The sequence below is a fragment of the Phyllopteryx taeniolatus genome, chromosome 8 (genome assembly GCF_024500385.1).
Source record: "Phyllopteryx taeniolatus isolate TA_2022b chromosome 8, UOR_Ptae_1.2, whole genome shotgun sequence".
NCBI lineage: Eukaryota > Metazoa > Chordata > Actinopteri > Syngnathiformes > Syngnathidae > Phyllopteryx > Phyllopteryx taeniolatus.
In genome coordinates this window covers 22,490,858-22,516,798 of record NC_084509.1, presented here as the reverse complement: position 1 = coordinate 22,516,798, position 25,941 = coordinate 22,490,858, and the positions used below count along the sequence as shown (strand labels likewise).

The 25,941-nt window shown below is 43.1% G+C and overlaps 1 protein-coding gene across 5 annotated transcripts in view; it reads right to left on the bottom strand.

The window, feature by feature from the left end:
• fat3a (FAT atypical cadherin 3a) overlaps window positions 1-25,941 on the bottom strand; it is a 182,270-nt gene that overhangs the window by 46,469 nt on the left and 109,860 nt on the right. For 3 of the 5 annotated variants that reach the window (XM_061781961.1, XM_061781962.1, XM_061781964.1), the window contains exons 4-9: window positions 21,467-21,528; window positions 17,197-17,511; window positions 16,377-16,587; window positions 11,962-12,030; window positions 7,265-7,404; window positions 297-572 (exon numbers count right to left, since the gene is read on the bottom strand). In XM_061781961.1, the coding sequence (XP_061637945.1) occupies window positions 297-572; window positions 7,265-7,404; window positions 11,962-12,030; window positions 16,377-16,587; window positions 17,197-17,511; window positions 21,467-21,528 (1,073 nt within the window). The remainder of the gene's footprint in view (window positions 1-296; window positions 573-7,264; window positions 7,405-11,961; window positions 12,031-16,376; window positions 16,588-17,196; window positions 17,512-21,466; window positions 21,529-25,941) is intronic. The other 2 variants (XM_061781963.1, XM_061781966.1) reach the window with 1 other exon arrangement.

The following is a 25,941-nucleotide window of genomic DNA, read 5'->3' as shown; positions in this document are numbered from 1 at the left end:
CATTTCCGAATGTAAACCTGACGATTAAATCAATTTGCGATAACCACATTTGGGAAATGACAACACATTATTCCAAAGCTCTTTTCTTGTGGAGCATGTGGAAGATGTGCAGGTACAATGAGTATTAGCTGTGTGTAATTCGATTACTGTTTTTAGGTAAGCTTAGATCCTTATGAGCATTATGTGTCCTTTCCTAGGTCAAAGGTAAACATTTAACAGACAATGACTCATTCAACAGGTGGACACTGCCATAACTAGAACATGGGTCAGTTAATCTCCACATGAAGATCTCTTACCATAACAGTAAGGATGTGCTGTGCACAAGCCTCATGGTCCAAACTCTGTGTTGTGTACACAGTGCCCATGGCGGGGTGGATGCGGAACAGACGCATGCTGTTTGAGTCTATTGCGCTCTGCAAGGAGTAACTCAGCCGGTGATACTCATCTCTGTCCAATGCGAGGACCTGAACAACTTCAGTGTCAGGAGGTGTGTCCTCGGAAATTGTGACATCATAGAATGGCTGGGAGAAGATGGGAGCGTTGTCATTGTTGTCAATGACAGTGATGTGAACCTTGACCATGGAAAGAAAAGAAAGAGAGAACACTGTTGAGTGGTTGTATTCTTACATGCACTTGAAAGTACATGCATTGATGCTTTGCAGATACTTTCATACTTTCTAGGAAATTAACATTCTGCGAGACTTTTTGCAACATCATTCTTGCTGGTGATGGAACCCTTGCAGTTGAAGTGGTTGTTCCTTATATTGTGTTATGAATTTGTAAAATGATTTCCAGTGGGCGGCACGGTGGACGACTGGTTAGAGCGTCTGCCTCACAGTTCTGAGGACCGGGGTTCAATCCCCGGCCCCACCTGTGTGGAGTTTGCATGTTCTCCCCGTGCCTGTGTGGGTTTTCTCCGGGCACTCTGGTTTCCTCCCACATCCCAAAAACATACATGAATTGGAGACTCTAAATTGCCCGCAGGTGTGAATGTGAGTGCGAATGGTTGTTTGTTTGTATGTGTCCTGTGATTGGCTGGCAACCAGTTCGGGGTGTACCCCGCCTCCTGCCTAGAATCCCAATCCCATTCCTTGCCCCGCCACCTTTTTTTTTTTTTTTTCTACTCCTAGTCAATCTTTCTCTATGCAGTACATGTCTCCCTTAGACACCGTAATAAATACATTGAATGACCGGAATGATCAAGAAACAAAACATATTAACGAAAGTCGTATTAGTCCCTTAGTTTAGCAATGTTTAGCTCGATGCTGATGGGAAATGTTCAAATATGGATTTCATTAAAAATAAAATAAAATACAACTATCATGGTTTCACTTCCGTCATGGTTTCCACTCCTGTCAACTCCCGCTCCTGCCCAAACCTGCGATTAATGCTGAAATTCAGTCCCGTCCCGTGGGAATCCTGAAAAAATGTCAGCGTCTATTTCCCAGCAAAAAACAATATTTAAATAAAAATGTGTTTTTTTAGCTGAAAATGATCAAAAAAACCTTAGCTGTAACTTTGATCAACACATATTCACTAATCCAATTGACTGTGACAGAAAAATGTCAAGAAAATGTTTAGGTCTGTTGTGATAGTTGCATGTCATGACTAGTGAAAGTCTGTGAGTCACCAGTGACGGGTGACAAGGCACAACATAAGGCAACCAAAACACACTGAGCTGGTAGAGAGAGAGGAAAATACAAACATACAGTCCATTCTACCTCAAGGATTACAAAACCAGCTGGTTAAAATGTTATTTAAAACTAAATGGAATACAAAATACGTAACAAAAAAAACATCCATACATATGTCTAGAATGTGAGAGATCATTTCCAATAACCATGCAAAAACTGGTGGAAAATAAGGAAATTGATCAGTTAGACTAGTGTTTCCCAACCTTTGAGCCAAGACACCCATTTCACATGAGAAAAAAAGTCTCATGGCACACACGGCTCAGAAATCTGTGCCTGTTTAACTGAACTCAACGCTAATATAAATTACCAGAAGCCCTAACTGATTCTGTTGCATGAATGGTAGATAAACAGCGTTATTGTACCTTCTGCCATCTAGTGGAAGAACATTTAATTGCTCTGCCTGTCACTATAGGTCGCTGGCATAGACAAATGAACAAAGATATATTTGTAATTATTAAATCATTTTCAGACAAATTAAATGACATTGGAGAATTTTCTGCAGAGCCCCTGATGATATCTCACAGCACACAAGTGTGTAACGGCATCCTGGTTGAGAATCACTGGGTAAGATACATAAAGTAGATTTTTTTTAAAGGCGCTTACACACTGCACTTTCACAGCAGCCACCGCAGGGTAGGGCGCAGGACGGTGCAGGGACAACGGCACCATGGCGCAAGCTTAGCCAGATTTGTTGGTTGTAAACGACCGAACAGGAAGACACCTGATCCCTTTTCCTGCTGCTTTGGATGTAAAGTAGGTCGCAGACCAACAATATGTATTTATCACTGTTAAAATGGAAAGCTCTGAGTGCTTACAATAGGGAGGAGGAGGAGCTGTGATACAAGTGAAGCATGTGTGGCTATGCTATTTTTTATTATAAGCTAATTTTTACAATAAGCAAAGCTACAGTATTTAAATTGCTAAAATAACATGTTGATACGTCACTGATGGTGTAGTGGTACACTCGCCTGACTTTGGTGCAGGCAGCGTGGGTTCAGTTCCCACTCAGTGACGGTGTGAATGTGAGTGCGAATGGTTGTCCGTGACTATATGTGCCCTGTGACTGACTGGCGACCAGTTCAGGGTGTAGTCCGCCTTTCGCCCGAAGTCCGCTGGGATAGGCTCCAGCGTCCCGCGACCCGAACCAGGATAAGCGGTGTTGAAAATGGATGGATGGATGGAACATGTTGATACCCCTTTCAACTAACGTGGTACATCCAAATTAGTAAAAATCTTCCTCCAGTACTGTACTTTTTTTTCTTTTCTTTTTTTTACCACATCCCACCACCTGCAGTATGTCATCTGTCTTGTGTCTCAGAGTTTAGAACACTGGGACACCTCATTATTTTGTGATTCCTCCATTTTCGTATTTCTTTCTTTTTCTGTGCTTTTTTAACTGTGGAATCATCTCTTGTAGTTGTCAATCTGAAATCACTCCGGCACCATCTCTCCTATGAGATGCGCAGAGATGCCGTCGCAGCGCGCTGACATCTGGATTGAAAATTATTTTTTTTTAACATTTGGACGAGATAGCACGTACACGCAACGAATGGGCTGGTCAATGGCGCAGTGTGCTCTGCTCAGTGCAGTATTGTATTATTGAGTCATTCATTCCCGTCCTGGAAGCCGTCACCTTATCGTGGTGGAGGGGTTTGTGTGTCCCAATGATCCTTGGAGCTAAGTTGTCTGGGGCTTCACGCCCCTGGTAGGGTCACCCATGGCAAACAGGTCCTTGGTGAGGGACCAGACCAAGCACGGTTAAAAGACCCCTATGATGAAAACTATTAATGGATCTAGGTTTCCCTTTCCCAGACGCGGGTCACCGGGTCCCCCTCTGGAGCCAGGCCTAGAGGTGGGGCTCGAAGGCGAGCACCTGGTGGCCGGGCCTGCACCCATGGGGCACAGCCCGAAAGGGTAACGTGGATCCCCCTTCCCGTGGGCTCACCACCTCTGGGAGGGGCCATAGGGGTTGGGTGCAGTGCGAGCTGGGCGACGGCAGGGACCTTGGCGATCCGATCCCCGGCTACAGAAGCTGGCTCTAGGGACGTGGAAGGTTACCTCTCTGGCAGGGAAGGAGCCCGAGCTGGTGTGTGAGGTCGAGAAGTTCCGACTAGATATAGTCGGACTCGCCTCCACACACAGCTTGGGCTCTGGTACCAGTCCTCTCGAGAGGGGTTGGACTCTCTTCCACTCTGGAGTTGCCCACGGTGAGAGTCGCCGAGCATGTGTGGGCATACTTATTGCCCCCCGGCTCGGCGCTTGTACGTTGGGGTTCACCCCGGTGGACGAGAGGGTAGCCTCCCTCCGCCTTCAGGTGGGGGGACTGGTCCTGACTGTTGTTTGTGCCTATGCACCAAACAGCAGTTCAGAGTACCAAACTTTTTGGAGTCCTTGGAGGAGGTGCTGGAGAGCGCTCCCGCTGAGGACTCCATCGTTCTGCTGGGGGACTTCAATGCTCACGTGGGCAATGACAGTGAGACCTGGAAGGGCGTGATTGGGAGGAACGGCCCCCCCGATCAGAACCCGAGCGGTGTTCTGTTATTGGACTTCTGTCCTCATCACGTATTGTCATTAAAGAACACCATCTTCAAGCATAAGGGTGTCCACACGTGCACTTGGCACCAGGACACCCTAGGTCGCAGTTCGATGATCGACTTTGTGGTCATGTCATCGGACTTGGACACTCGGGTGACGAGAGGGGCGGAGCTGTCGACTGATCACCACCTGGTGGTGAGTTGGCTCCGATGGTGGGGGAAGATAACGGTCCGACGTGGCAGGCCCAAACGTATTGTGAGGGTCTGCTGGGAACGTCTGGCAGAATCCCCTGTCAGAAGGAGTTTCAACTCCCACCTCCGACAGAACTTTGCTCATGTTCCGGGAGAGGCGGGGGCCGTCGAGTCTGAGTGGACCATGTTCCGCGCCTCCATTGCTGAGGTGGCCGACCGGAGCTGTGGCCATAAGGTGGTCGGTGCCTGTCGTGGTGGCAATCCCTGAACCCGTTGGTGGACATTTGAGGGATGCCGTCAAGAAGGAGTCCTATCGGGCCTTTTTGGCCTGTGGGACTCCTGAGGCAGCTGATGGGTACCGGCTGGCCAAGCGGAATACAGCTTTGGTGGTCGCTGTAGCAAAAACTCGAGTATGGGAGGAGTTCGGTGAGCCCAAGGAGAAAGACTTCCGGACGGCTTCAAGGAAATTCTGGTCCACCATCCGGCGTCTCAGGAGGGGGAAGCAGTGCACCATCAACACTGTGTATAGTGGGGATGGGGTGCTGAGGGACGTCGTGAGCCGGTAGGGAGAATACTTCGAAGACCTCCTCAATTCCACCGACACGCCTTCCCATGAGGAAGCAGAGTCAGGGGTCTCTGATGCGGGCTCTGCTATCTCTGGGGTTGAGGTCACCGAGGTGGTTAAAAAGCTCCTCAGTGGCAAGGCCCCAGGGGTGGATGAGATTTGCCCAGAGTTCCTAAAGGCTCTGGAAGTTGTGGGGCTGTCCTAGTTGACATGCCTGTGCAACAATGCATCGACATCGGGTACAGTGCCTCTGGATTGGCAGACTGGGCTGGTGGTCCCCCTTTTTAAGAAGGGGGACCGGAGGGTGTGTTCCAACTACAGGGTGATCACACTCCTCAGCCTCCCTGGTAAGGTCTATTCAGGGGTGCTGGAGATGAGGGTCCGTCAGGAAGTTGAATCTCAGATTCAGGAGGAGCAGTGTGGTTTTCGTCCTGGCTGTGGAACAGTGGACCAGCTCTACACCCTCGGCAGGGTCCTCGAGGGTGCATGGGAGTTGGCCCAACCAGTCTACATGTGTTTTGTGGACTTGGAGAAAGCGTTCAACCGTGTCCCTCGGGGGTCCTGTGGGGGGTGCTTCGGGAGTATGGGGTACCGAACCCCCTGATACGGCCAGAGTCAGAGTTTTGTCCGCATATTCGGCAGTAAGTCGGAATCGTTTCCGGTGAGGGTTGGACTCCGCCAAGGCTGCCCTTTGTCACAGATTCTGTTCATAACTTTTATGGACAGAATTTCAAGGCGCAGTCGAGGAGTAGAGGGGGTCCGGTTTGGTGGCCTCAGTATTGCATCTGTGGTTTTTGCAGATGATGTGGTGTTCACGAGTGAGGGAAGAATGGAACGGGCGACAGGCGGATTGGTGAAGCATCAGCAGTGATGCGGACTTTGTATCGATCCATTGTGGTAAAGAAGGAGCCAAGCCGAAAGGCGAAGCTCTCGATTTGCCGGTCAATCTACGTTCCTACCCTCACCTATGGTCACGAGCTGTGGGTCGTGAGCGAAAGAACAAGATCCCGGATACAAGCGGCCGAAATGAGTTTCCTCCCGGGGACGACCCAGGACACGCTGGAGAGACTACGTCCTTCGGCTGGCCTGGAAACGCCTCGGGATCTCCCCGGAAGAGCTGGATGATGTGGCTGGGGAGAGGGAAGTCTGGGCGTCCCTGTTAAAGCGACTGCCCCCGTGACCCGACCACGGATAAGCGGTAGAAAATTGATGGATGGATGGAGTCATTCATCAAGTACTACTGAGCCAAACTATCAGTCAAATATTTTGTGGCTATTTTCATTAAGTATTGAGATTGATAAAATTAGAACATTTCAGATATAGGAAGATGAGAAGATCCTTATTCCATATGTTCTCCCTCTTCTAAGTCAGTTCGGAAATGATCAGTCACCTTAACACAATTCTTGACCCTTAAGTCCCTGTGTCAAAGGAGCCCACACAATGTGGCCTGCTTTTAAATCAGTTAGCTCTAGCGAAGATGAAAAAGGCAACCACTTCTCTCATTTTCTGTGCTGACTGCGCTCCTCCAAAATAAACTAACCAAACTGAAATTGCTACAGGAGCAGCGGTATGACTTGCATGGGCGAGGAAAGCATCAACATGTATTTTGCACACATTCAGAAACTGGATCCTGAGATTTGGAAAGAAAACATAAGAAGAAGTGGAAGGAAACAGACTGGAGAGCTGCCAGACAGTTAGTCTAAATATAAACCTGGCTGCGGCAGTCAGCCTTCTCTAGCTGAACTGCTAAGGCTCTCCCTGGCGGCACAATGCTGTGCTGAATCTCCGTACAAGAGACTTCAGTCCATCTTATTGGTGTGTATTTGTGTGCAAATGAGGAATGCATAGGGAAAGGCATCTTATCTGAGCAGATGAAATGCAAATTATAGATAACTGACAGCAATTTTTATTTTGAATGTCATGGTGGAATGGTGAAACATGGGCTTATGAAAAAATATTTAATGTTGTAGCAGTTTAAAGTAACAGTAAAGAGGAAAGTTACCCAATTCTCTTTTCTCCCAAGCTAAACTCAATATTTAAATATATAACATAACAGGATAAATAATCCAAAACGTCTTCAGGAAAATAAGTATCTAGATTAGGTTGATGTATTCTTTCCTTTATGTTTTACAGGATCTCAGTGTGCCAGTATATCGATTCCATAAAGTGTGGGCAACTCTTAATCCTAAAATATACCTAAACTTTTTATCCATAAAATCAAGTAAGTCTAGCTCAAGTCAAACTATACCGAAAACATTAATGTGATGTATGTGTCTTACCTGTGTGTATGCAATGTTTATGCCATCTGTAGCCTGCACTGTTAAGTTGTAGAAGGAGCGTTGCTCAGCATCCAAAGGCCTGGCAATGATGATGGTGCCCATGGCCTTCTCAACATCAAATACACTGTCTGTGTTCCCACCTGGTCCGCACAGGGAGAGGGTCAAACAATGTTAATCATGAAGACTTATACTTACTTACACACACACACAGACGCACACACTGATGCACACATACAGACACACACTGGTTAACATGTTCAGAGAGATGTTTATTTTTCTGGCAGTCATTTGCAGTGGTTTAGAACTGCACTGAATCTCACTGAGTAAGATTTGAGTTACATTAGGTTGCAACATGAAAATGTCAAATTTATTACAAGTGTTTTACACCACTGCAAAATACAATGGCAATGTTAAAAAAACCAAACAAAAAAAAACAAACATCTGACAGTGCTCGTCAAACTGATCATCATTATCTTTGTAAAGGTAGAGTTTCTCAGACAGCTCCTGTATTGGATCTCATACTTCTAGTACTGTGGCCGGTGAGTGTATAGCTTTAATAGGATGTTTTGATGTCGAATGATAATAGAATAGATATCAAATATAAGTAACAACTCCAACTTTGAAAAATGTGGTCCATGTTTCTAGACTGTATGTTCCATTGAATTATTTATGGGAACATTTTGGAATGGACTGTTACTGTGTAATTTCTTAGAACAAGAGAAATACGCTAGAAACAGACAACAGCGCTATTGAGAACAAATATTTTCAAAGGCAAATGCCAATTTGTTGCGATTTTTCCTTATTAGCAGTATATTCAACGAGCAGAGATGTGCTGTTTGTTCAGCAGTAGGAAATGGGAAAGATGACACAAAGACAGAAAAAGACATTAAAAAATACTGTGATCACAGGAAGGTTCAAATTACTGTGTCTGCTGTCCAAACCAAGCATCCTCTTTTAGGCCATGTGGAAGAAGGAGGTTTGGCAAGAATCCTACTGAGGCCAGAGAGAACCTCCCATCTGCCAAGACCAAATTGTATACAAAGAAACTCAGCCTCTGCCAACCTTCAAAATTGGTTTCCACTGCCTGGAGGGTTTATGATCACTGTCTCTCCACAGAACACGCCAATACCTCACCTCGCCATGCAGTGTTCAATTAAATGCAGTAAACAATTGGTGGAGGAGCAATTATTAATCATATTTATCATTTTAGTATTTACTATTTAACATATTTCTTCTCAAGAGATCGATCAGAAGTCAATAAAGGGAAGCATTTCCTTACTGCAGTGCTGTAATTTATGCTGCTCTGTTACATCTACTTGTTTTGCAGTGCTGTTTCGCTTCCAGCGCAGTATTACACTTATATGCTAATGAGGATTAGCAAGTGTGTTTGTGAGATAGCATTTGAAATAGACTGTAACATATCAAATGAAAGTTTAAACAACAATAAAATCCAGTTCATCTAAAAGTTTTAAAAACTTCTTATAAACTAGCACCAAACAGGTTCTCGATGTTTGCTTGCACAAAGTAATTCATTAACGTGAATCCTGACAGTACTAAAAAATTTAATTTAAATTTGTCTTCTTTGGTGTTGGTTCCCTCGTATAGCAAAAACCTCCAAACTGAAGCACTATTCAATAACCAGTCAACATACTGCAGCGTACTCCAGACGGGAGTTATTTGGCCATTAAATGGCTGTTAGACCAAAGATCTAACGTAGTGCCGTGCAACACTAGCTTCTAATTGGATCAATATTTGTTTTGAAGTGATCACGCGAGAACAATCTCGGTGTTAACAGCCAAACGATGAAAAAAATCACCGAGAGCAATGCCGCCACCCCTTCTAATCAGGGGTTTCGCATATGTACAGGTAAATGCAAAAGCATCATTTTACGCTATCCTTATAGTTTATCATGGACGTCCTGCCTGTTTAAATCATCTCATGTGAATCAATGGTCCTCAATGTGAAAATACAGTTTGTCAATCATTTAAAATGGCACATCTGGCGACACTTCAGACTCCAGCGATTACTATCCGAGCAAACCTATACTGCTTAATGAAATGCTGTTTGATACCGTACTACAGATCAAACGGCAACCAATGAAAACAGCTTCTTGGTTAAATAGTCACTAAACCAACTAATTGAATACGTAATTATATAACCTGATGATATTTTTGTGTTATGGAAATTTGATTTCTTACGATATGGCATGACTCCTTCTTGTGACTGGCTCCAAGCAAGCCCTCAGGGGTGTCAAACACATTTTTGGCTCGGGCCACAACTGTTTACGTTTTCCCTCTGAGTGACATGTTAAATGTTTTATTGCCTCATCATATTATTACATAGACACAATAAGTTGATGGATAAGTAGTTTTGAAATCAGAAGTCATGAATAATAGTTAACTATAGTTCAAGTTACTGTAAAAAGGTTTTGGTAACTAAAGAATCCTTTTGCAATATCTCAACATTTATTACATATGACAAACTGAAATTTTGGTATGGATTTCATCCCATGGAAGTTGTCGCACTTAATTGGCTTTTGCGGGCCACATAAAATGATGTGGCGAGCCGCACCTGGACCCCGGTTTGACACCTGTGCCTTAGATCTGTCCGAAGTTTCCAAATTGTAATGCGGAATAAACGTTATGTCTTGATAATTTGGTTTCCTGTTATTTCAAAATGTTTACACAAGCGTAAAAGAACCGCTCTGCCAATCACCTCTCATTTTGCCACCACCTTATCCTCACCTCCGTTTCTCGTCACACAGCAGTGCTGGTTTACACCTGCCTATCAGTTGTGGTATTTTAAGGTACAAAATCAACCACCACAATTCGTGTCAGGTTTTATCAATCACATACCGCATGTTAAATTAATCTATTTTCATAAATCCCTCCCAATATTTTGCATGTTAGGGTAGAAATGTGAAAAAATAACTGCGCAGCAGTTTTGGTCATTTGGTAGACACAATTCTGGGGGTGGGGGGCGGCGGGGCGGCATGGTGGTCGACTGGTTAGCACATCCGCCTCACAGTTCTCAGGACCGGGATCAAATCCCGGCCTCGCCTGTGTGGAGTTTGCATGTTCTCCCCGTGACTGGGTGGGTTTTCTCCGGGTACTCCGGTTTCCTCTGACATCCCAAAAACATGAAGGGTAGGTTAATTGAAGTCTCTAAATTGCGCGTAGGTGTGAATGAATTCTGGGGGCGCCTGAATAGTAGATACGTTTCCACATCATCTGCTTCCACCCGTTTTTGCGCTTGCAAACCTTTCTACATGAACAAATGCATGTTTACTATATGAATTTGTCTTTCTGACAAATTACAAGTAAATTACACATCAATAACTTAGTGGCAGCCTGGAGCAAAAACCCAATGACATGTTACTACTGCTTTAAGTAGCACTTACTGTACATGCACAGATGGCTATCTGCTGCATGTACCATGGGAATGTCTAATTTAAAGCAGTTCATAATTATTCTGCCTATTTCATCTTCTGGGTGGAGTATCAGATTTTAATTGGATAATGATGTGTTTGATATGAGGGTGTGGTGGGTGCATGCTTAAATTTGGTTGCTATTACATCATATTACAAATGTGACAGTGCTGTGAATAAGACAAATTGAAAGAAGAGTAATGATCACTGCATTATCACCTTGCCAGGACACAGTCTTCTTTTGGCAATTGGTATACATATTTAGTATGCGAAAATATGTTGTTTTATTTGTACACAATTCTACAAAGCCAGAAATCCATCCATCCATCCATTTTCTTTACCACATAGAGCATAGCCGCCATATCTAGAGGCAACACAGGTTTTGCATGACCCAAACTGAATGCATCTCTGACCAAAATTCTATTCACAATCATTGCCCTTTACGGGGTGACTGCTCCTCTGAATGTTTTCAACAGCTTGGCGACAGAGAGCATTACCCCGAGTTACAGATGCGATTGCAGCTCCAGAACTCACCCATCTACAGTATGTCATAGCAACCGGACACTGACACTAAGGCATGCTAACTTGGATGACCTGACTTGTAGTTATATTCAATGGAATTTTGTTCGTTTATTTTTTACAATATTACACCAGCAGGTTACACCACCAACAGATTAGAAATAGTTTACATATCGACGAAGAACAATTTAGAGTCGTGTGGAGTAAATACGATTTATAGATGTTAGCTCTGTGTGCTGATGTGTAAATTAAGTGAATAAAAACGAAAAATGAGACTGCTTTTTGAGAATAGCACACCTATCAAATCTGACCATGCGAAACAGGTGGCCAAGCCAGCGACGGCCAGCCTGACCCAATCAAAATATGGAAAAGTGCGTACGCAGTCTGCTGGGGCCAGGCGACCCCTACACGCTTGGCATAAACATCTTATTAAGTGGAGGAAAATAAAGGATTCTCTTAGTAGCGGCGAGGGAAATTAAAAATCTAAAATAACATTTTGAACGATAGACTCCTGCCTGATATCAACTTCCTAGTAATTACTTATTGCTTGTCAACAGACCTTCACACAACATAATAGACCGAAACAAAAAGACAATGGCCAAGCACACGTCTCGAGTGAATTACCAACACCAATGAGAAGCACGTGGGCGGACGATGACAAAAGTGAAAACAGCCAGAACAAATTAAAAATAAATGAAAGGAGACCAGGTGGAACGTTGACAGCATAAAAGAGGAAATGGAAGTCAGATACCTTCAGAGGAACAGTTCCGGATGCAAGTGCTCTGTAGAATAATAAACATCTCAAGGAAAGACCTGGGACCTTTCAGGCATGAAGCATTGAGGAAAAAGAGGAGAGAACGAGTGAGACACAAAGACCAAGGGAAGAGGACGAAAGGATGGCATGACAAAGGGACAGATAGAGGAGACGCCACCAGCACAGTCACTGCTTCCAGCCGTTTTAAATAATAAAATAATTACTTGAAATGACAAACACTATATTGCCAAAAGTATTCCCTCAACTGCCTTGACTCAGATATGAATTTAAGTGACATCCCATGCTTCATCCATAGGGTTTAATATGACATCTACCCTCTAAAATTATGACATCTTAAACTCTGCTGGAAAGGCTTTCCACAAAGTGTGTTTATGGGAATTTATGAACATTTTTCTGGAAGCGCATTTGTGAGGTTACACGCTGATGATGGACGAGAAGGCCTGGCTCTCCGTCTCCGCTCTAATTCATCCAAAAGTCTTCTATAGGGTTAAGGTAAGGATTGTGCACGTCAGTGAAGTTCATCCAGATCAAACTCTCTCATCCATGTCTTTATGGACCTTGCTTTGTGCACTGATGCACAGTCATGTTGGAACAGGAAGGGGCAAACTCCAAACTGTCTCCACAAAGTTAGAAATGTCCAAAATATTAGCCCCTAAACTCAAATGAACATTGCATAACAAGAGATTTAGGACAGTCAAACAGTTTGGGCATTACCCCTTCCTGTTTCAACATGTCTGCGCACAGTGCACAAAGCAAGGTCCATAAAGACATGGATGAGAGAATTTGGTATGGATGAACTTGATTGGCCTGCACAGAGTCCTGCACTCAACCCGATAGACAGTGAGCCAGGTCTTCACGTCCAACATCTGTGTGTGACCTCACAATATGGGCAAAAATTCCCAAAACCTTCTCACAGGATTTGAAGCTGTTACAGCTGCAAAAGGGAGCCCAACATTATATGAAAACATATGGATTTGGAATGGGATATCACTTAAAATAATATATGACTCGAGGCAGTCATTCTTAATTATAATGATTAAGGCAATATATATATAATGCTGTCACGGTGGATGACTTGTTAGCACATCCGCCTCACAGTTCTAGGGAGCGGGGTTCAAATCCCGGCCCCGCCTGTGAGGAGTTTGTATGTTCTCCCCGTGCCTGGGTGGGTTTTCTCAGGGCACACCGGTTTCCTCCCACATCCCAAAAACATGCGTGGCAGGTTGATTGGAGACTCTAAATTGCCCGTAGGTGTGAATATGAGTGTAAATGGTTGTTTGTCTCTATGAATCCTGCAATTGGCTGGTGACCGGTTCAGGGTGTACCCTGCCTCCCGCCCGAAGATAGCTGGGAAAGGCTCCAGCACGCCCACGACCCTAGTGAGGAAAAGGAAATGGATGGATGGATATATATCACCCCCCCCCCATGTCATTTCACATTTTAACTTAATTTCTGATCTTATTTGTTTGTTCTACTTTCTTTGTATGTATGGATTACTTGGGTTATTCCCAACATCTGGTGAAAATTACAGGTCAATAGCACCCTTGGAAGCATATTTAGTGAGAAAAATGGTGACGTGTTAAATCCTTATTTCAGCCGGTGTAAATATAATATATATAATATATATATCCATCCATTTTCTGAGCCGATTCTCCTCACTAGGGTCACGGGCATGCTGGAGCCTATCCCAGCTATCATCGGGCAGGAGGCGGGGTACGCCCTGAACTGGTTTATATATATATATATATACATTTATATAATTTTTATATATATATACATACATACATATATGTATATAAAAATTATATAAATATATATATAAAAATTTCTGTCCAATTGTCCAATTGAAAAACAATAACATGAAAATGTATTATGCCTCAATGACATCGATTCCCACATTATCTGTCAATAACAAGAGGCCAATTGAATTGTTGAGAGAGAGCACGAGAGAGAGAGAGAGAGAGAGAGAGAGAGAGAGAGAGAGAGAGAGAGAGAGAGAGAGAGAGAGAGAGAGAGAGATAGTCAGGGTTGTCTTTAATCCCAGATTTTATTTTGATGGCTTTCAACATTATTTTTTTGAACTCTAATTTATTCCACATCAATTTTGAGTCATATAAACAGAACATGAACAAATTTAACGTGGACTTTGTAGTGTTCAGACAAATTTAGAAGTTACATGGAGAAGAGGTTTGTAAGTCTTCATTTTCTTATAATCCCCAAAGATAAATTTTAATGATGTATGGCGGGGGGTGTCAAACTAAAATTTACGGTCAGCCAAAATTAAAAATTAGGACAACGTCGCGGGCCAAACTCAATATTTAATGAAAAATCACTGTTTCCCTTTTCTGCAGAAATGTAGCGTTAAAGTTTATTATATCAAACTTTAACTAATAATTCTTAATAAACAAACTTTAATATTATAAACACGAGAAATCCAATTTGCGATAAAAGACAACAGTGGTATTTGTTTGTTGTTTTGTATTTAAATAGATAACATGAATTCTTCTGTCTCTCTATCTTCTATTTATCTATCTCGAACTGCCTTTCTTTTCCATGTAAATCTTTTTTCAAAGGCCAACAACAAAATAACCCCCAAAAATAAGAATGTCCTTCAATAAAAATCCAAACCTCAAACTATTAACAGTCCCTGCCTAGGAGTTGATAAAGGGCATTAAAAAAACATTAATTCAATTTTGTTATATTCTTTGTTACAGCTACGTTGCTGCGCACACGACGGTCTGTCTTTTACTTTAGTGAACAGATAATCGGCCTCCCACCTGTCTTCGAAGTTAACTGTTTTCCATCTTTCGTTTTCCATTTTTGGGAAGGGTAAGTAGAAATTTGCTCGAGGAGACTGGTAGCATAGTTGCTAACGACTGCAACAGAAAGGGAAGGGGCGCTCGCCGGTCTAGACTGATGGGCCTAGCATTCTGGGATTTGTAATATTATTAGTGTAATATGTGCTATATACTGGCGGGCCAGCTCTAATACGCATTTAATATGGTCTCGCGGGCCAAATATAATTACATCGTGGGCCAAATTTGGCCCCCGGCCTGAGTTTGACATATATGATGTATGGTATGATCTGTTATTGTTAACTATTACACTTACTGTCACCTTAATATGAACATTAAAATGAATCAAAATATGGATCTGTAATTCTGTAATACTGATCAAGAAGGTTGAGATCCTTGTGAAAAATACAACCCCAATTCCAATGAAGTTGGGACGTTGTGTTAAACAAATAAAAACAGAATACAATGATTTGCAAATCATGTTCAACCTATATTTAATTGAATACGCTACAAAGACAAGATATTTAATGTTCGAACTGATTAACTTTATTGTTTTTAGCAAATAATCATTCACTTCGAATTTTATGGCTGCAACACGTTCCAAAAAAGCTGGGACATGCTCATGTTTACCACTGTGTTACATCACCTTTTCTTTTAACAACGTTCAATAACATTCTGTTTTTATTTATGTTTAACACAACATCCCAGCTTCATTGGAATTGGGTTGTATCAGGGAGACAGTGATAGATGGTAAGTAACATTGAAAGACAGAAAAGAAAGTTATAGGCTGCAAAAAGCAACCAGTCAGCCAATCGCACTAGTCAGAAAGTAACTCAAGTTGGATACATGCTGGCTTTCAGTGCTCGGTGACAAAGAAGTGAGACCTAGACAGTGTTGAATGAATGTAGCAGTATTTCCTTGCACTGTCACACTACTTGAATCTAATGGAATTACAGTAAAAAGTACTGATAATTGGATCACATCACTCGTGCCACGCCAGTCAGTGCTATAACACATGCAGGGAAATTGAGCTTAGTGCATTTCACACAACATAATCTCATGTAAGCCTCTCGAGTGAAGGTCAACTTCGACACATCAAAGGCATAGTAGTGTATAGTGTTGGATCATTACACTAGATGCAAAAATGTTGAAATTTGATTTATGATATATTACATACAAATGAGCGGCACGGTGAATGACTGGTTAGAGCGTCTGCCTCACAGTTCTGAGGACCAGGGTTCAATCCCTGGCCCCGCCTGTGTGGAGTTTGCATGTTCTCCCCGTGCCTGCGTGGGTTTTCTCCAGGCACTCCGGTTTCCTCCCACATCCCAAAAACATGCATGGTAGGTTAATTGACAACTCTAAATTGCCCGTAGGTGTGAATGTGAGTGCAAATGGTTGTTTGTTTCTATGTGCCCTGCGATTGGCTGGCAACCAGTTCAGGGTGTACCCCGCCACCTGCCCGATGATAGCTGGGATAGGCTCCAGCACGCCCGCGACCCTAGTGAGGAGAAGCGGCTCAGAAAATTGATGGATGGATGGATGGACATGCAATTAGCCCTCTACTGGTTGGCAGGAAACTATTTTGTGGTTTACCTGTGATGTCAAACCATAAGGGGGCCGAACTCCGCTCCATGGCGACCACGCCAACAATCTCTGTGACTTTGTCATTCTCCATAACAGTAAAATTGTAGAAAGGCTCATCAAACAGAGGCGGCAGAGCTGTGTGAGGAGGACGACGAATCCACTCAATGTGGAGGCGAGCCGTAGAAGACTTCTGAGGACGACCATTGTCTGTTGCCTTGATCTAAAGAGAGAAATCACCAAGCTCAATTTTAAAGAGACTATGAGAAAGGCTCATTATAGTGTCAGTAACACACAAAACAAATGAATTGGTTATATACACAATTTCCTTCTTTTTTTTTTCCTAAATTGAGCTGTTGCTAGAAATGCTCTCCAGACATCTAAAATGCAGGAATTCCATTACAATGCACCAATGGAGCTACACAGGAGGATTCAGCGAAATGCTGAATTAAAGCCATTTCCATTTAAAAAAATATATATATATTTTTTTGCTATTTAAAGGATTGTTTATGTCAGCGTTATAACACACTTCAGAACAGATTATTACCCCCGCCTCAACAAAATTAATCATCTTGCAATAGTTTTGCATGCTTAAATACGTCTCCACTTAACAAAGAGTTGGAGGATACTGGTATTATTTACCAAACAATTGAAGTCTCCAACCTCCTACTCTGAAATGTAAGAGCATTTATTTTCCCAATTATTAACTAAATGCATTCGGAACAGCCAATATCCAAATTTTGGGTGCGATACCGAAATTGTTCTCATAAAATACCATAATCATTTTTGATATTCTGTGATCAGCAATTGGACAAATATCAGTTTTACATACTGTCAGGATATCATAGCTCCCAGCAGTGAAGGCCTTGCGAGATGACACCACTGCCGTCTTGGGATCAATGAAGAACTTCCCATCCTCGTTGCCATCCACAATGCTATAAGAAAGGTCACTGTTGGGTCCATCATCGCGGTCATAGGCAAAGACCCGATAGATAGGCTCCCCCTTCTTTTTACGCTCCCTCTCTGGTAGTTTGACCTGGTAGACCTTCTCTGGAAATGTCGGTTTGTTGTCATTTTCATCTAGAACCTGGACCATCACCCACACGGTACTCTGCCTCGGACTGGGTCCACCATCTGATACCAATACCTTAAAGGACAGGACAGAATGAAGAGCAAGACTGCCTATGAATAAATGATGGCGGTCCAAATATTTGCAATTTCCACAAATGCATCCTTCAGTACATTCTGACACGTTTTCTTGGAGTAAGGATGACATTTATGCTACCTCCTAAAATTAGACAGTCAAACTATACATGCATATGCATATTAACAAATTTCCACGACGTATGGCTCTCTTGGAGGATTGTACGAGTGACTCCAAACAGGGTTGTAGGTCGAGCCACATTTTGACCCAAATTCGGATTCATACTGTGTGCAGAGAGGATTGATGCTTTTTTTACATTGAAACTTTTAGACACTAGATCAGCATTTTTTATCTATACATGTCAATAGACACTCTACTGTCATGGGTGTGTGTTATGGTTGTTGCCTTCCCCCTGTCTCGTACACACCGGCTCCTGAGAGCATCATCCCCATCTGTGCCTCGTTTACCCTAATTACCCCTTGCATTTAACCTTGTGTCTCATTCTTTCTGGTAGGCAGTTCGTTGTACCTTGTCGTCGCGTTCTAGCGTTCCTTGTTTCCACGTCACAAGCTCACAGTAAGACTAGACCCTGTTCCGATTATCGACCTCGCCTTTTTGCCTAATTTTTTTGGATACTGTTGCCTTTTTTGGATTGCCTGCCTGTGTTCCGACCTCTGCCCGAATATTAAACCTCTCTTTTTGAAACTATCCATTTGTTTTGGAGTCGTGCATTTTTGGGTCCTATCCTGTGTTCCGTTCATGACACTACTTTGAGTTTATATGCTGAAATGAAGTCCCAAAATCTTATTTACCTGAATACATACATTCACTTCATACATATTCTACGTATGTCATTAAGTCAATGGTGATAAGGGATAGGGGAGGAGCTAAAACAAGGAGTTACTTTACCTCAACATAAGGAAGTCATCAATACACATTGTTATACTGGAGTGGTTCTGCAGATCATATCTTCGTCTTTTCCTTTCGGCTTGCCCCGTTAGGGGTTGCCACAGCGTGTCATCCTTTTCCATGTCAGCCTGCATCTCCTGCATCGTCTTCTCTCACACTGGCCTAATGTCTTTCCTCATGTCTTCCCTCACGACATCCATCAACCTGCCACTGTCTCTAATCCGTACATCATGGCTGGCCTCACCACAGTCTTATAAACTTTGCCCTTCATCCGAGCAGAGAATCTTGTGTCACATAACACACCTGACAGCTTCCTCCACCGGTTCCAACCTGCTTGGACACGTTTCTTCACTTCCTGACCACACTCAACATTGCTCTGGACTGTTGACCCCAAGTATTTCAAGTCCTCCACCCTTGCCATCTCTTCTCCCTCTAGCCTCACTCTTCCCCCTCCACCCCTCTCATTCATGCACATATATTCTGTCTTACTTTGGCTAATCTTCATTCCTCTCCTTTCCAGTGCATGCCTCCATCTTTCAAACTGTTCCTCCAGCTGCTCCCTGCTTTCACTGCAGATCACAATGTCATCTGCAAACATCATGGTCCACAGGGATTCCAGTCTAACCTCCTTTGTCAGCCTATCAATCACCACTGCAAACAAGAGAGGGCTCAGGGTTGAACCCTGATGCAGTCCCACCTCCACCTTAAATTCCTCTGTCACACCTACAGCACACCTCACCACTGTTCTGCTGCCCTCATACATGTCCTGTATTATTCTAACATAGTTCTCTGCCACTCCAGACTTCCTCATGCAGTACCACAATTCCTCCCTGGGTACTCTGTCATAGGCTTTCTCTAGATCTACAAAGACACAAAGTAGCACCTTCTGTCCTTCTCTGTACCTTTCCACGAGCAAGGCAAATAATGCATCTGTGGTACTCTTTCAAGGCAGGAAACCATACTGTTGCTAACAAATACTCACTTCTGTCCTGAGTTAGCCTCTACTACTCTTCCCCATAACTTCATTGTGTGGCTCCTCTACAGTTCCCACAGCTCTGCACATCACCCTCGTTTTTAAAAATGGGCACCAGCACACTTTTCCTCCATTCCTCAGGCATCTTCTCACCCGCTAGAATTCTGTTGAACAAGCTGGTCAAAAACACCACAGCCACCTCTCCTAGATGCTTCCATACCTCCACAGGAATATCATCAGGACCAACTGACTTTCCATTTTCATCCTCTTTAATGCCTTTCTAACTTCCCCCTTACTAATCATTGCCACTTCCTCGTCCACCAGACTTGCCTCGTCTACTCTTCCTTCTCTCTCATTTTCCTCATTCATCAACTCCTCAAAGTATTCTTTCCATCAATCCAGCACACTACTGGAACCAGTCAACAAATTTCCATCTCTATCCTTAATCACCCTAACCTGCTGCACATCCTTCCCATCGCTATCTCTCTGTCTGGCCAACCTGGAGAGATTCTTTTCTCCTTCTTTAGTGTCCAACCTGGCATACATGTCATCATATGCCTCTTGTTTGGCCTTTGCCACCGCTACCTACGCCCTACGTCGCATCTCAATGTATTCCATTCTCCTCTCCTCGGCCCTCTCAGTGTCCCACTTCTTCTTCGCTAACTTCTTTCCTTGTAAGATTTCCTGTAGTTTGAGGTTCCACCACCAGGTCTCCTTCTCTCCTTTCCTGCCAGAAGATACACCAAGTAGTCTCCTGCCTGTTTCTCACCTTGGCTGTCTTGGTCCAGTCTTCTGGACGCTTCTCCTGTCCACCAAGACCCTGTCTCACCTCTTCCCGAAAAACCGCACAACACTCTTCCTTTCTCAGCTTCCACCACATGGTTCGCTGTTCTGCTTTTGTCTTCTTAATCTTCCTCCCCACCACCAAAGTCATCTTACACACCACCATCCTATGCTGTCTAGCCACACTCTCCCCTACCAATACCTTACAGTCAGTAACCTCCTTCAGATTACATCGTCTCCACAAGATGTAATCCAGCTGCGTGCTTCTACCTCTGCTGTTGTAGGTCACCCTATGTTCCTTCCTTATGATAAATAGTGAATATGACTGTGACACACACACACACACACACATACCTACACCCACACACACACACACACACACGTGCATGCACACCTGAACCAGGAACTACACGCTTCTTTCACTCAACTCTGAGTCATGATGAGAAAGCCACTGCATGGTACAATTTATCACTAATCAAGGTAGACCCGAGTTGATGCGGGTTCTCATTATTGTTAAAAGAGACCCGCATAGACTGACTGTCCTCAAACAAGCTCTATTACCAAGCTAATGAAAACCACATTGAGGAAAGCCATAGAGAGTAGAGGGGAAAGAGGTGAGTGTGTGTCGTAGATGAGATGGTAGAGGCCATTTGTTTTCATCAAAATCTTGGCAGCTTCTGAAATGGAGTATGAGCTGCAGGGCTAAAGAGTGGCAGGGCGATGTCAATCATATGCTGTTCATTTATAAAGAACAGGTCCCCATTTTGAGTCCAGAGGTAACACAAGATGGGTGGATATAATTTTATTTTGGGGGGTTTAAATATCATGCAACATGAAATTGGATACCTGTATCTCAATGTGTAGAGTCGATTGCCATGTTGAATTTTTATAAGCAATACTGGACTACAGTTGGATTGTAAGTGAAGCAACATATGTGCAGCATTTTGTAATAAGAAAAATTTATAAAGTTAATAAATCATGCAGTGTGCCGCATAGAAAGTTGGTGGTTGAAAAGGTTAGGCAAGTAATGTTAATTGCATGCTAATCAACTGATTTTCTAATTTCAATTTAAAATTGGTTATTCAGTCAGCACAATTGGCAAAAAAAAATCATCTCTTACCCAAGTCAACCATGTGTGTTCTATAAAATAATTCTTGCTTTTGAAACCAAGTTTCTACTGTACATTTAAGACCCAGCACATCACATGAATACAACTGGGGCTTCAGAGCTGTCATTTTATATATCAGCTGTGCCTGAATGTGTGCTTATTATTTTGCACACCAAAGTCCTCACCTCTAAAACGTGTTCTGTTTGTTGTTCCCGGTCCAGTTTTCTTGAGGTTGTAGTGATCAGACCTGGGACAGAAAACGACAAAGAAAACATAATTTTTTTTTTCTTGAAATCACACACGCAAACCCATGACAGTGAGCAAAATGTCTAAATTATAGTTGGCTTCTATTATTGTAATTAGATTGAAAGAAAAATGAAAACAAGCTACTGTAGCTGTTTGAAAAGGAGGAAAGGTCAAGGTCGAGTAAATGATACATAATTAACTGTGTAATAAATATTGTGTCCCTAATAATTATGCCTATTCAAAATACACAGTTGTAACAACAACACCAACTACAACAACAACAAAAACAACTACACATTTAGCCTATCCCAAGCTGATTTGTGTACACCCTGGATTGAGCACTGACACCAATCAAAAAAATCGGTACAAGCATGCTTCAAGGGGACAGACATCAAAAATGTACATTTGAATTGCTGAAAAACAAATAGGTGTGTCTCTGGAGGGTCTGCACACCCATGTGAAACGAAACAACCATTTAAATATTTGGTCATCTGCTTCTAAAAATGTGTCGGTAAGTGAGACAATCTGAATTATATTAATGGTGTCATCACAATTCCACAAATTTACACATGTACATACTTACTTACTTAAAATGAGTGGTGAACCAAAGATAACGTTAAGCTGTTTCAGTAGGATTTACTTGGTTGCATCCAACAGCAAAAGCTATGGTCTGCAGAGAGCTTCTAAAGCATCACAACGACCTCATTTAAAAGGTATCAGTAGGGAGAAGCATACAAAATAATGTTTAAGCCATTAGTTATATCAAGGAACACAATGAATATAGTCATAGTCAAGTGGAAAAAAACAAACAACCAATCACACTCACATTCACACCTACGGGCAATTTAGAGTCTTCAGTCAACCTACCATGCATGTTTTTGGGATGTGGGAGGAAACCGGAGTGCCCGGAGAAAACCCACGCAGGAACGGGGAGAACATGCAAACTCTACACAGGCGGGGCTGGGGATTGAACCCCAGTCCTCAGAAATGTGAGGCAGACGCTCAAACCAGTCGTCCACCGTGCCACCACTTATAAACCTATTAAATGAGGTTCATTGACACAATTTACAATCATGACCAGCCAAAAACAAAAGAAAAATGCACCGTGAACTCAAGACCTTCCTTTTTTAATATACACTAAATGGTTTTCTTATATCAGCATCAAAGCCACACAGAATATGATGCATAACAATACAGACACTATTTGACACATCAGACATGAGAAACAAATGCTCATTAATACAATAACACAACCTAAAAAATAACACCCCTACAAAGAAATACAATCCTATAATTGGATTTATAATTAGAGCTGGAGTGTATTCAGGCACATGTTCACTCCCCTCACACACATTTCCACCATCTGCTGTAAAATGGCCCACGAACAGAGAGAGCTAATTAAGATCAATTATGTCCCTTTCATAGGTAACAAGAACAACAACACCTTCACAGGTTGAAAAATTAGCCAGACTATGTGCTCACTTTACTTTAAAAATAAAAGCAGTTTATCTGAAAGGAAGAGATGTACATTAAGCTCAAGGTTAATGTTTTGAGCCAAAGTAAGCAAAAATAAGACTTGCTTCCGGCGGCACGGTGGACGACTGGTTAGAGCGTCAGCCTCACAGTTCTGAGGAGCGGGGTTCAATCCCCGGCCCCGCCTGTGTGGAGTTTGCATGTTCTCCCCGTGCCTGCGTGGGTTTTCTCCGGGCACTCCGGTTTCCTCCCACATCCCAAAAACATGCATTAATTGGAGACTCTAAATTGCCCGTAGGTGTGACTGTGAGTGCGAATGGTTGTTTGTTTGTATGTGCCCTGCGATTGGCTGGCAACCAGTTCAGGGCGTACCCCGCCTCCTGCCCGATGACAGCTGGGATAGGCTCCAGCACGTCCGCGACCCGAGTGAGGAGAAGCAGCTCAGAAAATGGATGGATGGAAGACTTGCTTCCCACTGCATACTGTAACTTGGTCAACAGGGAATCAATCAGTCACCATGTTCTTCATGTGTTCAGGGCTAGATTAGATAGATAGATGGATGGATGGATGGATGGATGGACGGACGGACGGACGGACGGACGGGCGGACGGACAGACAAACAGACAGACAGACAGACAGACAGACAAACAGACAGACAGACTACTAAACCTGTTGAAAATCTGGTTCAGTTAGTTAGCTCTCCCCATATGTCCCTGAGTGGTGGCACCTCTTTTAGAACTGCAGCCAATGATTGTCTTCATCCTATCCCTTCATGCTGTTCTTCTGTAGCTTCTGCTCTAACTTCCTTACCGCCCTGGGCTGAACTCTGACTCCTTCTCCACATGACTGCGGTCCAGTGGATCACCATCTTTGAAGGCCTTTTTCTCGTTGACGTCCCTCATGATCCAGGGCCTGTTGTTGGCAAACCAGTTTACAGTTCTTACAGGAACATCCATACAGAAGTTGATGCAATCAGTAATGCAGTCCACCACCTCATCCACTTTCCAAGAGTGAGAACCTCACAGTACATCCCAGTCTGTTGTTCCAAAACATTCTTTCAGAGCATGCTCTGCTTCCAGAGATGACTTGCTGAATAAGCCGGTAGATGTGGGTATTTTCCTCACCAGAGGTTTGTAGTAAGGCTTCAACATGATGAGGTTGTGGTCTGCTCTCCCCCAGTGCAAGCAGTGATATGGCACCGCGTGCATCCTTGACATTGGTGTATAGTAAGCCAATAGTTCAATTTCCCTTGGTTTTATAGTTCACATACTGGTGAAAAGCAGGGAGTGTCTTGTCCATAGCAGCGTGATTGAAGTCTAAATATTGAACAAAATGCCTCAGGATCCTGTGCTTAAAGCTTAGCGACGGCGGAGTGGATGACATCACACACTGGCTCAGTATCAGCATGTGGAGGGAAGTAAACTACAACCACGATGGCGCAGAATTACCGCCATAAGTTCGATGTCTCTGCAGCAGATGGAGATCTTGATGTTTACATGTCCAGTGTTATTCCACCTATTGCTCACGTATTGCCCTCTTCCGCTTCCGCTTCCCACAAGCATTGGCTAACTTGTCTAGTATGATTGAGTTGGAAAGGGGCATCGACACATTAGAATCCGGGAGTACCTTTAGCCACGTTTCAGAAAAACACAGTAAACTGCATTCTCTGAAGGTCCTGTCTTTGTTTATCAGCACAGTTCGTCAATTTTAATCAGAAGCAAGTTCACGTTTCCCATAAACATCAAATTCACACAAGACTTCTCCCTAAGCCACTAAGCCTTTAGTTTAGCTCCACTTCCGCATCCCCAAAAGGCTTCCTCACCTCAATCGGTAAATGGGGAATCACTCCATTGCGAAACTTCCCTCTCAGCGTACGGAGAGTAGCACTCGAATAAACAAGTCAATTACATTTAAAAACTAAACATGTAGCACTACTGGAAATGCTACCATTTGTGTCAGGGCCATTGAGCAAAGTATGATTTAACTTTGGTTCTTTCTCCAAAACACCTTTGTCAAACCTTACATCACATACAAAGCCTGTCCCTCTGTTTCTTTCAGAAAGCTCTGTCTTCAAGAAATATGAATGGAACTCACAACCTCGTGAGTTCATTCTGCAACATCAGTTCACATACAAAGGCAAGTAACTGTGGTAAAGATGAAAGAAAAAGTCATAGCAACCCCACCAGATTTTTCAATTATACTAAAATGGAGCGCCAATGTGGGAGGGAATCTCGAAGATTAAGGTCACTGTGCTTTTTTCACCAATGCAAAACACCTACTGTGTTAATGTAATTAGCTGCATGAGCAAGATTCACTATGAAGTAGTATATATGAAGATTGGTGTGAATACAAATATGGTTAGCTTAGCCATGAAGACGAGGACAAAAAAAAACATGCAACAAGACATGAAACAAACATTCGTGTTTGCTAGACAATGCTTCATTCCAATGTTTTATACTGTTGGAAAGCTTGACTATTGTACTCATGTTATGAGCTTCTGGTTCTTCCCAGGTGCATTCGGGCAAATATAAGATGGTGTTCCACCAGAGCGACCGATTGCATTATTTGGAGTAATGCCTCGTAACAGCTACAAACTGAAAGCTGCTCCACGAAGTGGGGGATATGAGAGACAGACTGCGAAGTGGGTGTCTCAAATTCCAAGTTTATTGGGGTGCGAGGAGGACTGTCATCACCATTAGTGGTTTCTATGAACCATTTCCCACACAAAACTCCACAGGACCACCATTGCTGGGCTTCACTTTCATTTAAGATTACAGCAATCCCCCGCTATATCGCGTTTCAGATTTTGCTAATTAGAACAAATATATCTTTAGTTCCAGATATATCGCAACATCTGAAGCCGATCACATATTGTTTTTTTACTGTATTTTTCTGAAGAGCTGTAGATGCTCTGTTCAAGTTTCACATGTTCACTGCTAAG